At 51.6% G+C, this 17,005-nt stretch overlaps 1 protein-coding gene across 1 annotated transcript in view; it reads left to right on the forward strand.

The window, feature by feature from the left end:
• Pygb (glycogen phosphorylase B) overlaps nucleotides 1–17,005 on the forward strand; it is a 59,630-nt gene that overhangs the window by 39,126 nt on the left and 3,499 nt on the right. Inside the window, exons 7-18 of the mRNA XM_076570819.1 lie at nucleotides 87–169; nucleotides 1,277–1,420; nucleotides 1,931–2,023; nucleotides 3,105–3,251; nucleotides 4,073–4,236; nucleotides 5,428–5,542; nucleotides 6,512–6,613; nucleotides 7,392–7,539; nucleotides 9,838–9,896; nucleotides 12,667–12,808; nucleotides 15,461–15,668; nucleotides 16,801–16,935. Of these exons, the coding sequence (XP_076426934.1) occupies nucleotides 87–169; nucleotides 1,277–1,420; nucleotides 1,931–2,023; nucleotides 3,105–3,251; nucleotides 4,073–4,236; nucleotides 5,428–5,542; nucleotides 6,512–6,613; nucleotides 7,392–7,539; nucleotides 9,838–9,896; nucleotides 12,667–12,808; nucleotides 15,461–15,668; nucleotides 16,801–16,935 (1,540 nt within the window). The remainder of the gene's footprint in view (nucleotides 1–86; nucleotides 170–1,276; nucleotides 1,421–1,930; nucleotides 2,024–3,104; nucleotides 3,252–4,072; nucleotides 4,237–5,427; nucleotides 5,543–6,511; nucleotides 6,614–7,391; nucleotides 7,540–9,837; nucleotides 9,897–12,666; nucleotides 12,809–15,460; nucleotides 15,669–16,800; nucleotides 16,936–17,005) is intronic.

Here is a 17,005-nt window from a genome sequence, read left to right on the forward strand (position 1 = left end):
GCTGCTGAACAGCTTTATCAGCCTTGCCTCACAAGACCTATGGGCCTGAGTGGAGGCTGCACTGACTGGGCTCTGTCTCTCCCTAGTCAACGTCGGGGACTACATCGAAGCCGTCCTGGACAGGAACTTGGCTGAAAACATCTCCAGGGTCCTGTATCCCAACGATAATGTGAGTGGCTAGTGTACTCTCTGTGAAGTGTAGACACGTCAGGGGGAGACCTCTGTGTACATGGAGTGGCCGCACCACCCATCTTGCAGCAGTGCCTGGACATGTTTGGAAGAGTGTTAGCACATGCCTGTCACATGCTAGATGGTGGTCATAGCTGCATTCTCTGCTCCCATCTGGGTCTAGTGTCTGGTGGCTTGTTACTGTCAGAGGAGCCCTGGGAGGGACATAGCTCAGTGGTAGACCCTATGTTTAGCATGTCCAAAGCCCTGGGCTCAGTCCTCAACACCAAAAATAACCACCAGAATTTGCCTATCTTGATTGGTTGTGCACGCTTCAAAGTGGAATTTTTCTTCTCTCAAAGTAATAATCTGTGCACATGGTAGCAGGGGTCAGTGCAGGAGATCTGTGCACATGGTAACAGGGGTCAGTGCAGGAGGTCTGTGCACATGGTAACGGGTCAGTGTAGGAGGTCTGTGCATATGGTAAGAGGGTCAGTGCAGGAGGTCTGTGCACATGGTAACAGGGTCAGTGCAGGAGGTCTGTGCACATGGTAACAGGTCAGTGCAGGAGGTCTGTCCACATGGTAACAGGGTCAGTGCAGGAGGTCTGTGCACATGATAACAGGGGTCAGTGCAGGAGGTCTGTGCACATGGTAACAGGGGTCAGTGCAGGAGGTCTGTGCACATGGTAACAGGGGTCAGTGCAGGAGGCCGAAACCAAATGCCCCAGGGGTCCCTGGAGACTAGGTATGTTCCAGAACTTCAGGTGTGGGGTGTCTCCTGATGTCTGTCTTGAGAACTGGTCCTGAGTAGCTATGGCACTTCTCATAGCTGGGCTTGTCACTCCCACTGATAGACCAGACACCTTCTAACTAGGTGACCCTGTGCTGAAGGTTTATATGCAGGCCTTGCTGTCAGGCAGGCTGGTTTCCACCATGCAGCCCTCCAGCCTCCCACCTCGAGTAGGGCTCCTGCCCTGGCCCTCTAGAGGGATAAGCATGGGAGAAAGGGACAAGCAAATGCAAGATGCAGCTCTCCCCCATCCCCACCCATCAGAGTCTGGAGATACTGTGTTGGTGTTGGGTGCCACAGCGGTGCTGTTTTGCAGTTCTTTGAGGGGAAGGAGCTGCGGCTGAAGCAGGAGTACTTTGTGGTGGCTGCCACCCTTCAGGACATCATTCGAAGGTTCAAGTCCTCCAGGTTCGGCTGCCGGGACCCAGTGAGAACCTGTTTCGAGACGTTCCCAGACAAGGTCTGTAAAAAGAAGTGAGCTCATTGTCATAGGGATGGGACATCCTCAGGCTTCTGAGGTTTCTCCCTCGTGTTCGGGAGGGGCAGGAGGAGGATAGCATTGTGTCATGAGTCTCAGGGTCTCTTCCAAAACCAGTGCAGCCCTGGTGTGTCAGAAGTAGAGGCAGGGAGGTCACTGTGAAAGACTCTTGATGCACGTGACAGGCTCACGGTAGTAATTCTAACTAAAGCTGTCCCATCTGAGATAAGGGGAAGTGGCCTGTGAGGGTCCCCTTCTTCACCTGCTCAGAGCCTAGCTGCTCTAGGGACATGTATGTCCACAGGTCACAGCTATGTGAGGGGACAGTTGACTGTAGGTCACAGCTACCTTCAGAGCTAGCAGCACCCTCCTGCACCTCTGAGTTTTTGGGCTCCTCCAGAGTACATTCCTAGGCTGGTTCCTTCACACCCTGGTCCACCACTTCAGGTGCCATGGGTGAGACAACTGAACAGCACCCCTCCTGAACTCTAGGTAGCCATCCAGCTGAATGATACCCACCCCGCGCTCTCCATTCCTGAGCTCATGCGGATCCTGGTGGATGTGGAGAAGGTAGACTGGGATAAGGTGAGTGTGAGAAAGGAAAGACAGTGTCCTCCTTGGACCAGGGTTGGGGGACGGCATCTTTGGTAGACCTCAAGCTGTGCGACACATGGTGATTATGGGCTGAGCTAGTCCCAGAGCCTCAGGAGATCTGGGAATTCACCGTTGAGAGTGTCAAGGCCCTGGAGAGAGTGTCTGGCTCCAGGAGATGGATGCTCTGTGGGACAGTTGCATAGCAGGGCAAGGGTGACAGATCAGAAGAGACAAGGATGAAGACTCTGGGGATCTTGTACATGTTTTCCCCCTTGAAGTTTGGCCGGGCATGGTGGCACATGCCTTAATCCCAGCACCTGGGAGGCAGAGGCAGATGGATCTCTATGAATTTGAGGCCAGCCTGATCTACATAGTGAGTTCTGGGCCAGCCTGGGCTACATAGTGATATCCTGTTTCACAAACAACCTAGAAGTGTTAAGCTTTCGGGAATATATTAGTTGGCTGTGGTGGTGCATACCTATAATTGAGCACTCAGGAGGCTGAAGCAGGAAGGTAGTAAGTTCAAATCCAGCCTGGCCTACATAGTAAGGAAAAGCAGTTGGGGAGTCTGCAGTGTTCATATTTGAAGACTGTCTAGAGGCTCCGTTTTCCTTGGTCCTCCTCTTTGGTGCAGCAGCATCTTCTTGGTTGAGCTTTAACTAGATCACCAGAAAACCATATGGCAGTTTTCTTGTTCCTTTTCAGAAACCAGAGCCCCCCTCTGGCCTGATAGTGTACACTCGCATTGAGGCTATCCCCGGGGGCAGGCCACACGGTGACCTGTGGTGTCAGACAGTTTAATGGGAACTAGCAGAAAATTGCTCCGTTGTCTGATAGCCACCAACAGCAGAGGGGTTACAAGGGAGAAATTAAAAGGTAACTGTCAGAGAGCAGGGTCAGGGAATAGGGTCTGCTGTGTGTGTTTACATGTGTGGGATGTGAAAGTTAGGTGGTCGTGTCAGTGTGGTGACTAGCCTGGGCTAATGAAGAGCAGAGAGCAGAGATAGAACGAGGGCCTCTTCCCTCCTGGCTCCAGTGTGGCCCTGTGACATCTACTGTTCTCGATGTGTAGGCCTGGGAGATCACCAAGAAGACCTGTGCGTACACCAACCACACTGTGCTGCCTGAGGCCTTGGAGCGCTGGCCAGTGTCCATGTTTGAGAAGCTGCTGCCACGGCACCTGGACATCATCTACGCCATCAACCAGAGGCACTTGGATGTGAGCGTGGGTTGGGGGTAGGGACTGGACAACACCACACGCTTAGCTCCACCACACTGGCCTTATCCTGCCTGGCAGAGGAGGTATCTTACTGTGAGGGCTAAGGACTGTCACCTGGCAGAGTTCCAGGTTGACCTGTGAGACCCCTGCTCTGTATATGGGAAGCATGAATGTGGATCTTCTTTAAAAAGTCCATTCTGAACAGACTGTAAATCTGAGTGTCTTTCCTGGGAGGCACTGGCGGTGTCCTGACAGGTCCAGGCGATTCAGAACTAGAACCTGCCTAGTCTGTATTACCCCCAGAGAGGATGGTGGTACAGGAGCAGGGAAATCTCTGGTTTGGGGGAGTTGTCATGCCTTTGCATGTGTGTAGTACTGGGGATGAGTTTGCCATGCCATCATTCTGTCACTGAGCCATACCCCAGCCTTTTTGTGACTTCCTCAACTGGGGAAAGAACAGCTGTCCCCCTAATGAAAGTATGGCTTAATGCTGCTCAGGTCAACAGGAGCCATGGTCTAGCGCTCTCCTCATAAACTGGATGGCACTCTCCTACGCCACTGGTGTCCCGACTTCCTCAATACAGCTTATCTGGGTGAAATATGCAATTCAGGGCCCCTGTGAGCACATCTGAGCTAGGTTTTGGGTGAAGACACTTGGGTAAGTGGCTAGTTTCAAGGACACTGGTTTTCAGGGCTGGACATCGCAGCCACTTGATTGGCAGTCGTGGACCCTCCTAGGCATGGTGGTGTCCTGGGCACTGGGGAGCACCTCCATTACTGTGGGATCTTCAGCCTGTCTTTTCCTGTGTTCTTGGCTCCAGCACGTGGCTTCCCTGTTTCCTGGGGATGTGGACCGCCTGAGGAGGATGTCTGTGATTGAAGAAGGGGACTGCAAGAGAATCAACATGGCACACCTGTGTGTGATTGGGTCCCATGCTGTGAACGGTGTGGCAAGGATTCACTCCGAGATTGTGAAGCAGTCTGTGTGAGTGAGGGGCTCTTCACCGAGCCTAGGGGGGTTCCTCTTTGATCTCCAGCCCAACCTGGACTTGTCCACTACCCTACCATGACCAAGGTGTGGCACATAGCCCTCATGCCACCAAGTCACTTTCGGACACGGTGAAGGCGCCCAAAGCCCCCACCACATCACACACCAGTATGTTCGTTCACGGGTGACTTGGGTGACATTGGGGGGACATCTTCCTTTGCTGCCAGTAGTCCTCCTCATGTGCTCCTGCCTTCTTAAAATGTCTAGCTAAGAGGCATCTGCTGCTGATTGGGTGATGGGGATGCCCCACATGGGGCCAGGTGTCTGGGTCCGGCCGATGAGGTGAGGAGTGTGATACAACTGAGGAGTTTCTTCCTCCTGTTCTTCCTCCAGAGTCCTGAATATCCACCACCATTATCAGTCGAGCAGACCATGGGTGCAGGGCCCTTAGCCACATCATCTGTGTGGAAGCCCTCTTGTGTTCTGGGGCTTGGTCCAGCACTTTGTGTATTTCTCCCCATATCCAACTTCTTAGCATAAGGGTGTGGAAAGTGAGCCCCAGAGTCTAAGCTCTCCTGCCGGTTCAGTCTCCACTCTCATGACCTTGACTGTTCTTCTGACACCTAGGACATGACAGTCACACAAGCCCACAGCCTCAGCTTTCAGTGGTAGTGCAAACCCTCCTCATGCTTCAGAAAACCAAGCGGCTGAGCTCTGGGGCCTCTCGGAAGTTGCCTGTAAAGATCTCACAGTCTCGGGCTGGAGAGATGGCTCAGTGGTTAAAAGCACTGACTTGCTCCTCCAGAGGTCCTGAGTTCAATTCCCAGTTCACAGCCATCTATAATGGGATCTGGTGCCCTCTTCTGGTGTGCAGGCATACATGCAGGCAGAATACTGTATATGTAATAAATAAATAAGTCTTAAAAAAAAAAATTAAATAAATCTTTGAGCCGGGCGGTGGTGGTGCACGCCTTTAATCCCAGCACTCGGGAGGCAGAGCCAGGCGGATCTCTGTGAGTTCGAGGCCAGCCTGGGCTACCAAGTGAGCTCCAGGAAAGGCACAAAGCTACACAGAGAAACCCTGTCTCGAAAAACCAAAAAAAAAAAAAAAAAAAAAAAACTCACAGTCTCAATCTCACCTGGTTTAAAACGGCCTTTGTGAGAAGTCTCCGCTTTCTGTGTCCGCAGTTTTAAGGACTTTTATGAGTTAGAGCCAGAGAAGTTCCAGAATAAGACCAATGGTATCACACCCCGACGGTGGCTGCTGCTGTGCAACCCGGGGCTGGCGGACGTCATCGTGGAGGTGAGTCCCTGGCCCTGCTCTCTGTCCTGTGAGGTACTAGGCCAGTCTGGAAAGGAGCAGTGGGCACAATTAGACTCACCAAGCTTTTCCCAGAGTGGCTGTTGAACTAGTAAGAATATTTCTTTCATGTCCAGCAGGGTTCCTGGTACAGGAGCATTAGAGACCCCTCAGCACACCATAATGGCCCCGCTCTGGTTATGTGCCAGCTTGAAAGCTAGTCTGGGCTTTGGGAAGGCCTGGGATGTGGCTGAGTGGCAGCCACCAGCCTGAGAGGACTAGATGAGGTTGTACCCCGAGCATCTTAGGGCCCTAATCACATGCTTCCATGTGTCAGACGCTCTGCTGGAGTCAGGACTACAGAGTAGACCTAAGGCCTCCCTTGAAGGGCACAGTGCCCTGAGGCTGGGAAAGAGTCCACATGGAACTTGGTGGGCAGGGTGAAGGAGGCTCTGAAAAAGCCAGGGAAGTCTGGAGCAGCTTTTCTGGGGACAGATCTGGTAGAGTACCCATGCCCCGAAGGAGTCTGGAAGCCAGTACAGTGTCCATACAGCACCAGACCTTTTGTGGGAGAGGCGGGGGTGAGGGGGTGGGAGGGCTTGTGGGAGGCAGACAGCGGGAAGGCCCTTAATGGCATGTGTTGGAAATGATTGTTGCTATGGTAATGAGAAGGCAGCCTCTTGGCTCATGGTGGTGGAGGTTGGAAGGAAGAATTTTTCTGCTGGTCCAAGGCATCACCTGGGACAGGGTGTGTCAAGCAGGAGATGCTGGGCAGTGGGAACTGCCAAGGCTCGTGAGTTTGTTGCGTCCTAGTGGCCATATGACTGTGGGTGTGAGAGGGGGTGGCAGGAGAGAGGGCCCAGAAGGGCAGGCAGATCCCAGAGAAAGTAGAGTGGAGGGTGACAGATGGAGGGACAAGCTTCATGATGGCTGAGGTGTGGTGAACAGGACTCGTGTGTTCTCTTAACCCAGAGAATCGGGGAAGGTTTCCTGACTGATCTGAGCCAACTGAAGAAGCTGCTGTCACTGGTAGATGATGAGGCCTTCATCAGAGACATAGCCAAGATCAAGCAGGTATGCTTCCTCGGCCTGCAGTCTGCCTCCCTCAGGCTCAGCATCTGGGGCTTGGGTAGGCCCGGCTCAGGACCTCCCTCAGCTCTCCAGACAAGGACTCATTCATCTTCAGGGTCGTGCAGGTAGGCCTGGCACATGAGTCTTCACCTCACTCTGCTCCTCCATCAGCAACAAGCGGAGAAGCCCCTGGAAGCCACCGGCAGGGGCATTCCGTTTTCATCTGGGAGAGCTGAGGTTGTGGCCTCTAATAGTCCCTGGTCAGGTCACTGGCACCTCCGGTTCAACAGAACCTAGGAAGGTCCCCCTGTGGTGCCCTCTGGCAGGGATGCTGGCGGCAGCATTTGGGGCAGCAGGAAGTTGTGTCTTGGTCATCCGTGGCAGAGCGGAGTTTCCAAGGCCCTCTCTCCAGCCACTTCTCCCCACTGTGCCGCCCTCCCACTGACCCCCCTTGCTTTTTGTGCCTGCAGGACACCGTGGCCCCTTTACTTAGTTCTCCCTTCTCTGCGTAGCTCCAGGTCTGGACTTGGCCCTCGTTTTTCACTTACTTGTGTGGCCCGCGCATCCGTCTTCACGGTCGTCCACGTTTGCCTGCTCCCCACTCTCTCCCAATGCTGTCTCCGTCCCCAGCTCTGGTCTCTAAAGCCCCCAGTGTTGTCCACGCTGGTTTCTGGGGAGACGAGAGCTTCTTGGGTCAGGTGGAAAGGGGGGGTGCTGGGGGGCCTGGGAGAGCTTGCAGGCAGTTCCCGTGTCTGTACAGTCTCCATCTTGCGTTTCTCAGGAAAACAAGCTGAAGTTCTCCGCCCTGCTAGAGAAGGACTACAAGGTGAAGATCAACCCCGCCTCCATGTTTGATGTGCACGTGAAGAGGATCCATGAGTACAAGCGACAGCTGCTCAACTGCCTGCACATCATCACCCTGTACAACCGTGAGTTCCAGGTCCCCGCGACGACGCCCGCCCGCCCTCCCTCAAGAGCCACAGGTGGCCCAGGGCTCCATCCTCAACCCCTGCCGTGTGTGTGTGTGTGTGTGTGTGTGTGTGTGTGTGTGTGTGTGTGTGTGTGTGTGTGTGTATGTATGAGAGAGATGGTTCCTTTGCTGGGTTTTCTAAGTGCTCGGTATTGGAGCCTGAGGTTGGAAAACCTCAGGACTGGAACGTGCATTGTTTGTTTGTTTGCGGAGGCCAAGAACAGTCTGTCGAGCTTCAGTGCAGGTGGGGCTTTGTACAGTTTCCAGGCAAGGTCTTAGCTCATTTTAGTTTTTAAGTTTATGATTTCTAGAATGAAGTTTGTCTTGTTTGGAAAGACTGTACTTACTAGAGCCGCCATATGAGTGCTGAGAACCAAACCCAGATCTTCTGGAAGAGCAGCCAGTGCTCCTAACCGCTGAGCCATCTCTCCTGCCCTGCTCTCTGGGTTTGGTTTTGTTTTGTTTTGATCATGTAAACAGCTTATTCTTCATTGTGTCTGGGCGCTTGGGCCTACAGGCCACCTATTCCTGAGCTCGGAATGAGCTGGATGCCCAGGAGGATGCGGTAGGAGATTCCTCTGCCAGGGCAGTTTTCCGGCTTTCCTCCAGAAACGAGTCTGAGCCACGTTTCCTTAGCACATGGCCCTTCGCCTTGTGGGTAGTCCAGCTGACGTCTGGCCCGCCCTGAGACAGGACCTGTTAGATTCCTGAGACCCTGGTGTCCTCCACACCTGTTGTCCTTGATAGGAGTTGCTAAGTGATCTGAAGTTTGCCTGGTGTCCACTTTGGTAGTTTTGGTGATGATGTAATTTGTGGGTTTTTTTGTTTGTTTGTTTGTTTGTTTGTTTTTGTTTTGTTTTGTTTTTTACTAAGAGAAAGAGTCTTGCTATGTTGTTGCCCAGGCTAGTCCTGAACTCCTGGGCTTTTTAAATTTTTTAAAAAAAATCCCTTCTCAGCCTTTCAAGTGTCTGCCTATAGGTGTAGCCACCCTGGCCAGCCTCCTTTTTACCGTTCTCTTTTCTTCCTGTTATTCTGCCTGTTTTCCAAAAGTGGGAAGTTTAGAAATAAAACATCCATGTTCCCACAGAACCAAGGGTAAGCTCACTCCTTAGCTTTGGCTGCTGAACGGCTGTCTGGGGATGCTTGTTACTCTCACCCCTGATTGAAATGTGTGAATGGATGGGTATGAGTGGTCACCGTGTCTCAGGCCTCTGACCAGATCTCTACAGGAACATGTCGGGTGCGAGCTTCTCAGTCTGTGAAGTGAAGGGGCCTCTGTGACAGAAGACTTGAGATTCAGCCTTTAAGGAGGACAGCCTGTTCCTGCTCATGGTTCCAGGCTTCGGTCACCTGGCCCAGGGGTAGCACACATCTCACAGTGGGAACACATGGACAGAGAGGCCTGTTCATGTCATGACAACCAGGAGACAGAGACAGGAGAAGGCCTCTCTCCATGCCCCCTTCAAGGGCAGCCTTCTTGTGACTAACTTCCTTCCACAAGCCTCACTAGGCTCCATTACTTCCTCCTGACAGTGTGTGCTGGTGACTGTGCCTTTGGCGCAGGGGCCTTTGGGGCATTTCCAAATGACAGATAGCATACACACGCCACACACAGGCAGTGGGGGGACTTTCACGTTTCAAGGGCTAATGGTGCCAGACTACAATCCTGAGGTCACCTCCTTTCTCACTATCATTAAAATGATGTGTCTAAAATGTGTTTTAAGGACTGGCAAGACAGCCTGACAAGGAAAAGCTTTTCTGCAGAAGCCTGAAAACCTGATTCTGTCCCTAACGGTCAAAGAAGACCAACCTCCACATGTGGACAGCAGCACATGCACACCCACCCTTCCCCACATGAGCACATAGTAACCATAGCAAAATAGCAAGAAAAGAAAAACACGTTTGGAGAACCCAGTGCATGTTTCATACAGGCCTTTGATTCCTCATGACCACAGGCAAACAGCTCCTGGGTTGACATTTATTTTTGGAACCATGTGGGTAGCTTTCCTCAAGCTCAGGATACTGCGTGATTTGTCACCAGTGGTCTTAGACCGCCTTCTCCGCCAGCCTGGTGTGCAAATGCAAAGCCTAGGGAGGCCTTGTTCCTCTGAGTGACAGGTTCCTACAGAGGTACTTAGCCACAGCTGTGTATGTCCTAGGTGAAAACACAGTCTGATGAATGTGCCTCTTGCTAGGCTACCCTGGGGAGCTGGGCAGGGACCGTCTGGTAAAGTTGCCTCTTCTGTTTGCCCTCCAGGAATAAAGAAGGATCCAGCCAAGGCCTTTGTGCCCAGGACTGTTATGATCGGGGGCAAGGTGAGGTAACTTTCTCCTCATTCCTTGTCTTGATGCAACTGGACCTCGAAGCACGTGCTTTCCTGACCTGTCCCTGGGCAGCCTGCCTGCTCAGAAAACAGGTGTCAGTACACAAAGCCAGTAACACCTGGCCATGAGGAGCCAGGCTGGGGCAAGAAACCTTTTACACATTAGTAGACTGTGAGGGAAATGGATTCCAGCCTGCTGGCCGCACTCATAAGGAGTTAGGGGATCCCCAGCCCCAAGGGCTGGATCCCAGTGGCTTTATGGAGTACACCCCGGCTCCTCATCCTTTCTCTGCCTCCAGGATTTCACAGTGCAGTGGTGGTTGTGACTGTTTCATCTGCCGCACGTGAGGCCACACTAGGTTTAGCATGGTTTGAATTGATTTTATTCACTGTGACACATTCCAGGGGTAGTGGACATGCTTGCCACATCCTTGTACTCAGCTGGTGACTGGGTCTCGTCAGAGGAGATGAGCTGTTGGGGTGAGCGCCCTGGGACAGCCTCTCATGGCCATCCACAGATGGCACTCCAGCTGTTCCTGCCATTCCATGATGCAGTGAGGCAGACAGAGGCTGCCCTTGGCCGAAGGCCATCCTCTCCTCTGATGTCAGGGTCTGGAGGGTCAGACTCAGCATCCGAGTGCCTCACCTTGTTTGGTCTCTGCCCACACCCATCACCTGGTATTTTGGAAGCAAATTGGGATGCCATACTACTTTGTTAGTATTTTAGTATGTACAGTCCAAAGCAATATGGACTTTTAGGAAAGTTTTCAAGTGTTAAAATAAATAAACTTAAACCTGGAGAAAAGTAGGAAGGACCGCAGAACGTCCTGCTCCACCCCCTCAGAGTGGAGTCCAGATGAGATACTTTATACTGTACTGTCCAGCTTCACAGATGTTTCTCTAAAACCATAAGATGTTTAGATTCTCAGCATCACTGAATGATCAAACACCCATCACACTGGACAAGGATTCTTCCAGGCCAATAAATACCAACCCACTCTGGCACCACTTGTAGCGTGAATCTTAAATGGTCTTATTAATAAAATCAAACATGGAGCCAGGTATTGGGGGTGTATGCTGGAAGATCAGAGAAACAGAACAAGCCACAGCCACCTCACCTTGCCAGTTCCTCAGCTGATGTTATTCCTCAGACTGGATGCCTCTCAGTTGAACTGTGCTGCTCAAAAGCCTAAAAGCTTAACCAGCTTTAGTTCCTCGTCCTCACACCTTAAATACCTTTCTGCCTCCTGCCATCACTTCCTGGGATTAAAGGCGTGAGTCACCATGCTTGGCTGTTTCCAGTGTGGCCTTGAACTCACAGAGATACAGACAGATCTCTGCCTCTGGAAGGCTAGAATTAAAGGCGTGTGCTAACACTGCCTAACTTCTATGTTTAATATTATGGCTGTTCTGTTCTCTGACCCCAGATGAGTTTATTGGGGTGCACAATATTTTGGGGAACACAATACCACCACAACTACTACCCACTTTGTCGTACTAGAGTTTAAATATTTTCTCTTGTGAGTTGGGGATTCTCATTGTGTTGCCTAAATTGGCTTCAAAGTCCTCTCCCTTGGTTCTGGACAAGCAGGCATCACCAGGCCCAGCCAAAGTTACATTTACCTTTCCTTTGTAGTGCTGGGGGTGGAACCTAGGGCTTGCCACACGTTAGACAAGCATGCTGCCACTGGGCCATGTTTTTAAGTGTTTGTGATTTTTAACTGTTTTAGTCAAGACTTCAAGTAAAGTCCCAGAATTGAGATTGGTCCCTTAATTTTTCTAGAATCTCTGGGTTTTCCTTCTGTGGTTTTGTTCCCTTTTTTTTTTTTTTTTTTTTTTTTTTTTTTTTTTTTTTTTGGTTTGTTTGAGACGGTTTCTCTGTGTAGCTCTGGCTGTCTGGGAACTCACTCTGTAGACCAGGCTGGCCTTGAACTCATGGAGATCTGCCTGCCTCTGCCATCCAAGTGAGATCAAAGGCATGCGCCACTACCATCTGGCTTCCTTCTGCATTTTTTAATTTTAATTTTCAGTATATTTGTTATAGAAGTTGGAATTTTCTCCTGGGGTTAGCCTTTCCTGAATATATACCTCTGGTACATGCTAGTATATTCCTTTGTTTTCTGTAAATTAATAGCTCTAGAAGTCTTTGTTTCTTGTTTGTTTGTTTGTTTGTTTTTTCGAGACACAGTTTCTCTGTGTAACTTTGTGCCTTTCCTGGAACTCACTTTGGAGACCAGGCTGGCCTCAAACTCACAGAGATCTGCCTGCCTCTGCCTCCTGAGTGCTGGAATTAAAGGCATGCGCCACCACCGCCCAGCCGTCTTTGCTTCTTTTATCTTGTAGTTTCTTTTTGTTTTGTTTTGTTATTTCAAGACTGGGTCTCACTATGTTACCCTGGCTGTCCTGGAACTATATAGAGCAGGCTGGCCTTGAACTCACAGAGGTCCACTTGCCCCTGCCTCCCCAGTGCTGGGATTAAAGGTGTGCGCCACTCCGCCCAGCTACATCTTGTAGTTTCTAAAACTAGAGTCAGAAAATCAGATTCAAGGATGGCAAATTCACAAGTGAGGTGACGTGTGGAGTCAGTAGAAGTCAAGACATTCGGGCAAAGCTAGGCTCTTCCCTTTCCCCAACACCAGCAGGGCCACTGCAGGGCTCCCGACCAGTCCAGCACAGGTCTCCCTGGCTCACAGGTCCCTGCCTTACCTGCCCAGGAGCCAGGAGTGCTACCAAATCCCCTAACCTCACCTTCCTCTTTCCAGGCAGCTCCTGGTTACCACATGGCTAAGATGATCATCAAGCTGGTCACGTCCATTGGAGACGTTGTCAATCATGATCCAGTTGTGGGTGACAAGCTCAAAGTGATCTTCCTGGAGAACTACCGGGTGTCCTTAGCTGAGAAAGGTAGCCCTGAACTCTTTGATTGGCTTCTGCTTGGGGCTGGGTGGGGGGGTTGGCCGTGCTGACCAGGCCTGTTCTCCACCAAGGTCAGCTTCTGTCCTGGACACAAAGGCCCTGCCAGGGGACACTGTGTTTCTTGGGTGTCTGAGAACCTCTGCACGTCACAGGAGGAATTACTGTCATTCTTGCCATCTGGACCTCCTCACACCTGTCTGGATCTCACTGTTCCTTCCTCCTCCTCCCTCAGCTTTGCCTGCATGCCCCTGGGTCTCTCTTGGCAGTAGAATGTGGCTCCCCTGACCTCCCAGAACCTTCTACCTGTCCTCCTTCCCCTGCTCACCTCCGCCAGCTCCTGCCACCTTCCCTCTCTTTCCTGCTTCTTGAACCCCATCCTCACACGTCTCTTCCCCCCCCCCCCATAGTCCTCCTTATTGGTGAAATTATTAAGGCCACCCTACGTAGTTAAAAAGGAGGTTTATTTAGTGGTGTAACTTACAAATGAAGGGATAGGTAGGTTGCAGGGTCTGGGAAAGATGTAGTGCCGTCCTCTGGAGAACTCTGCTCAGTCTACCTCCAGCGTCCAGGGTCCAGGAACCAAGCGAGACGGTGCATCTGGATCTCAGGTCTTCAGGGGCCTCTCTTGGCCCCGCCTTGTAGGCGTGACAGTTACCGAAGCCTCAATGGGGGTTGGAACTTCCAGATCAAGGTTGGAATGGCTACACACTTACACCTCCTCACTGCCTCTTCCTTCGAGATGCACTGCTCATTTGTGATGTACCAGCACCACTGGCATTCGTTTCTGAGTTTGGTCTGGGGCTGTCCACTTAGGCTGTCACTGGGGACCTCTCCTAAGAGATGAGGATGTTCACTGACCTAGTCTTTCTTGGTAGGAAACATGTTTTTAAGTCAGATGGATGACAAGGAGTCTGAGCCTGGGCTTCTCATTCCCTTTCCTCCACTGAGGTCAGATGCCCGCATGTCCAGCTACATAGTGCTGCTTTCGAGACTGTGGCCGTAAGCCCTGGAGCCTGGCCTGCTCACTTCCCTGTGAGCTCAGACTGCTCCACGGTCTGGTCCTTGGTCCAGCTGCCATGCTATTGTTGCTCCCACCTCTATTGGGTGCACTTGATGCTTGACGTCCCTTGGTGAGTTCAAGGAACTGGACTTCACCCAGGTGGTGGCTGGGAACCCTGGCGGGACTTACTACCAAAGCATCTTGTGCCCTTTCTGCCTGCAACTCTGTTCACCTTTATTTTTGAGACCATTTGGCTCCACCTCATCTACAGAATCGGCCACAGGACACCAGTCTAGGTTTCAGGCAGGGTCTGCCCCCACTTTCTCTCTGGCTCCTTGGACTTGTTAGGAAGCATACAGCTGCCATCAGCTGGACTGTGGGGTCTAGGGGCTGTAGATGCCTGACCCTGGGCCTTTCCTCCTTTGAGGTTCTGGTGTCTGCTGAATTGAGTTCTGGCTTTAGCTGTAGATGCTGAGATGAGGTGTCCAGCCACATTAGGACCTGGGGCAGTGACCCATCCCCAAGGATATCACTTCTTTTTTTTTTTTCTTTTGGTTTTTTGAGACAGGGTTTCTCTGTGTAGCTTTGTGCCTTTCCTGGATCTTGCTCTGTAGACCAGGCTGGCCTCGAACTCACAGAGATTCGCCTGCCTCTGCCTCCCGAGTGCTGGGATTAAAGGCATGTACCACCACCGCCCGGCTAGATATCACTTCTTGCCTGCTACATCATAAATACAAGAAGCCTGGCAGAGGTTGTGGTATTTGGCTGCCTGCATGTGCCCCTGTGCACATGAATGACTTCCCATGCTGTGAACCTCAAGCTTGGACTCAGCCTTCCCCATCTTCTGGCTCTGCAGGATCTAAGTCCTTCTTAGGCTAATCAGGAGTGTGTTATAACTGAATAAGACACCAGTGTCAAGAGGAAGTATCTGCAGCGTCGGTAAACCAGAACCCAGTCTTCCTGCTGAACTTGATTGATTGGCATGGTTCCTAGAAAATCCCAGAACTGGCTGTCAAGATGGCTCAGTGGTTAAAAGCACTGCCTGACCTTCCAAAGGATCTATGTTTGGTTCCCAGCACCCACATGGTGGCTCACAACCACCTGTAACTCTAATTCAGGGGGATCCAAAGCCCTCTTCAGGCTTCTGTGGGCACCAGGCATGCATAAAGTACATAAACATGTATAGGAAAAGCATACATACACATTTTTAGAAATTAAAAGTAAGGACCAGGCAGTAGTGGCACACGCCTTTAATCCCAGCACCCGGGAAGCAGAGACAGGTGGATCTCTGTGAATTTGAGGCCAGCCTGGTCTACAGAGTGAATTCTAGGACAGCTGAATCTACACAAAGAAACCCTGTCTCAAAAAGCCAAAAAATAAAAGGAAAATTCCAGAACAAAAATCCCATGCCACTGTGAGGATTCTCCTCAAGGGTCTCCATCTTAGACCCTCCGCCTTAGCTGACCTGGTTCAGAGGAGGAGTCTCCAAAATTCAGGTGGCTGCTTTGGGGTCAGTCTCCTCCTTTGGCAGCGAGCTCAATGGCTTCAGGACTATGATTCCCATCCAGGGATCAGCCTCCACAGAGCCAAGCTGCCTCCTGGGCTGAGCTGCCGTCCTGTCTGTCTGTTCCTCCCTGCAGTGATTCCAGCCGCTGACCTGTCACAGCAGATCTCCACAGCGGGCACCGAAGCCTCAGGCACTGGCAACATGAAGTTCATGCTCAATGGGGCTCTGACCATCGGCACCATGGACGGTGCCAACGTGGAGATGGCTGAGGAGGCCGGGGAGGAGAACCTCTTCATCTTCGGTATGCGAGTGGAGGATGTTGAGGCCTTGGACCAGAAAGGGTATGTATCCCTTCCCTTCCTGTTGGGGTGTGTGGCAGCTCTGGGGAGGGGCTGTGAGAGGTGGCCTGTAGGAAGCTGAAGCAGGGCAAGGGTCAGGGACTGAGTGCTCACTGAGTCCATTCCTAAGCACAAAACATGAGGTCTCAAGGAGGCCGCTGGGGTAGGAAGCTGGATGCCCCTTCATGTCCCCGTGACAAGCACCCTCCGGTCAGCTGAAGCCCTGGCTACAGGTCTCCTCCTAGAGGGAGGGACATCCCACTCAGGGCACAGTCCACAGACCTTCCCATTTTGAAATGGAATGCAGAGAATCTCAAACAGTACAGAGAGCATCTGTCTCCCACTCTTGCAGCTTGCCACTGTTTACATCTTCCTGAGGGTGGTGCAGCTCCCAGTGACACACTGTCATTAAAGGCCACGCTGCATTGCCCTTTCTTGCCCTTGGTGGCTGTGGTCATCATGTATCCCCATTTCCGATCTGAAAACAGCTGCTTGTCCTGACCTTGGCATTGATGAGGAATCCTGGCCTCCAAATTTAAAAGGCAGTGTAGTCTAATTGCTTTTCAAAGCTCCTGGGGAGTCACTGAGGTCAAGCTGTCCTGTCACCCCAAGAGCTCATGTGTTTGTCTAGGGTGTCTCAGTTTCTCTCCCAGCAATTCATGTGTCCTCTCAGCTCCGCATGTCCCTCACTGTCCTCTCAGGCTTCTTGGTGAGTCAGTCACAGCTAGCTTTATGTCATCTTGTCTGGCTTTATTCCTTCGTTCTACGGTCCAACCAGTGACTCTCTCAGGAATCCTGTCTCTCAGAGTATCCTTTGGTTGTTTCAGAACCCTGGCCAGGATTTTTTGGAGTTTTAAGCTTGTGCTGGGCTCTGTATTCTCTACCAGAAAGATAAAGGGAGCCTTGTGTGTAATACACGTGTCCTGGTAACATTTCTCCGAACAGTGAAGAGAGCCGGGATTGAGTTTATCTAACCAGCTGCCTCTCAATCGAACCACATGGAGTCAGTGGCTGATGCCCTCAGCCACCAGGGAGGGTTGCCACAGGGTAGAGTCTGGGTCAAGCATAAATTGGTCCCACCAACTGTCTTTGCTTGCCTGGGGTGCCTGATGCTAAGTGAGTTTATCTCCCCTAGGTACAATGCCAGAGAATTCTATGAGCGCCTGCCTGAGCTGAGACAGGCTATGGACCAGATCAGCAGCGGCTTCTTTTCTCCCAAAGATCCCGACTGCTTCAAGGATGTGGTCAACATGCTGATGTACCATGACAGGTCGGACACAAATCCTATCACTTTGTCTTCCCATGTTGGCCACCCACTCCCCACCACTGAGATAGTTGGA

The sequence above is a fragment of the Peromyscus maniculatus genome, chromosome 4, assembly GCF_049852395.1.
Source record: "Peromyscus maniculatus bairdii isolate BWxNUB_F1_BW_parent chromosome 4, HU_Pman_BW_mat_3.1, whole genome shotgun sequence".
In the NCBI taxonomy this organism is placed as follows: Eukaryota; Metazoa; Chordata; class Mammalia; order Rodentia; family Cricetidae; genus Peromyscus; species Peromyscus maniculatus.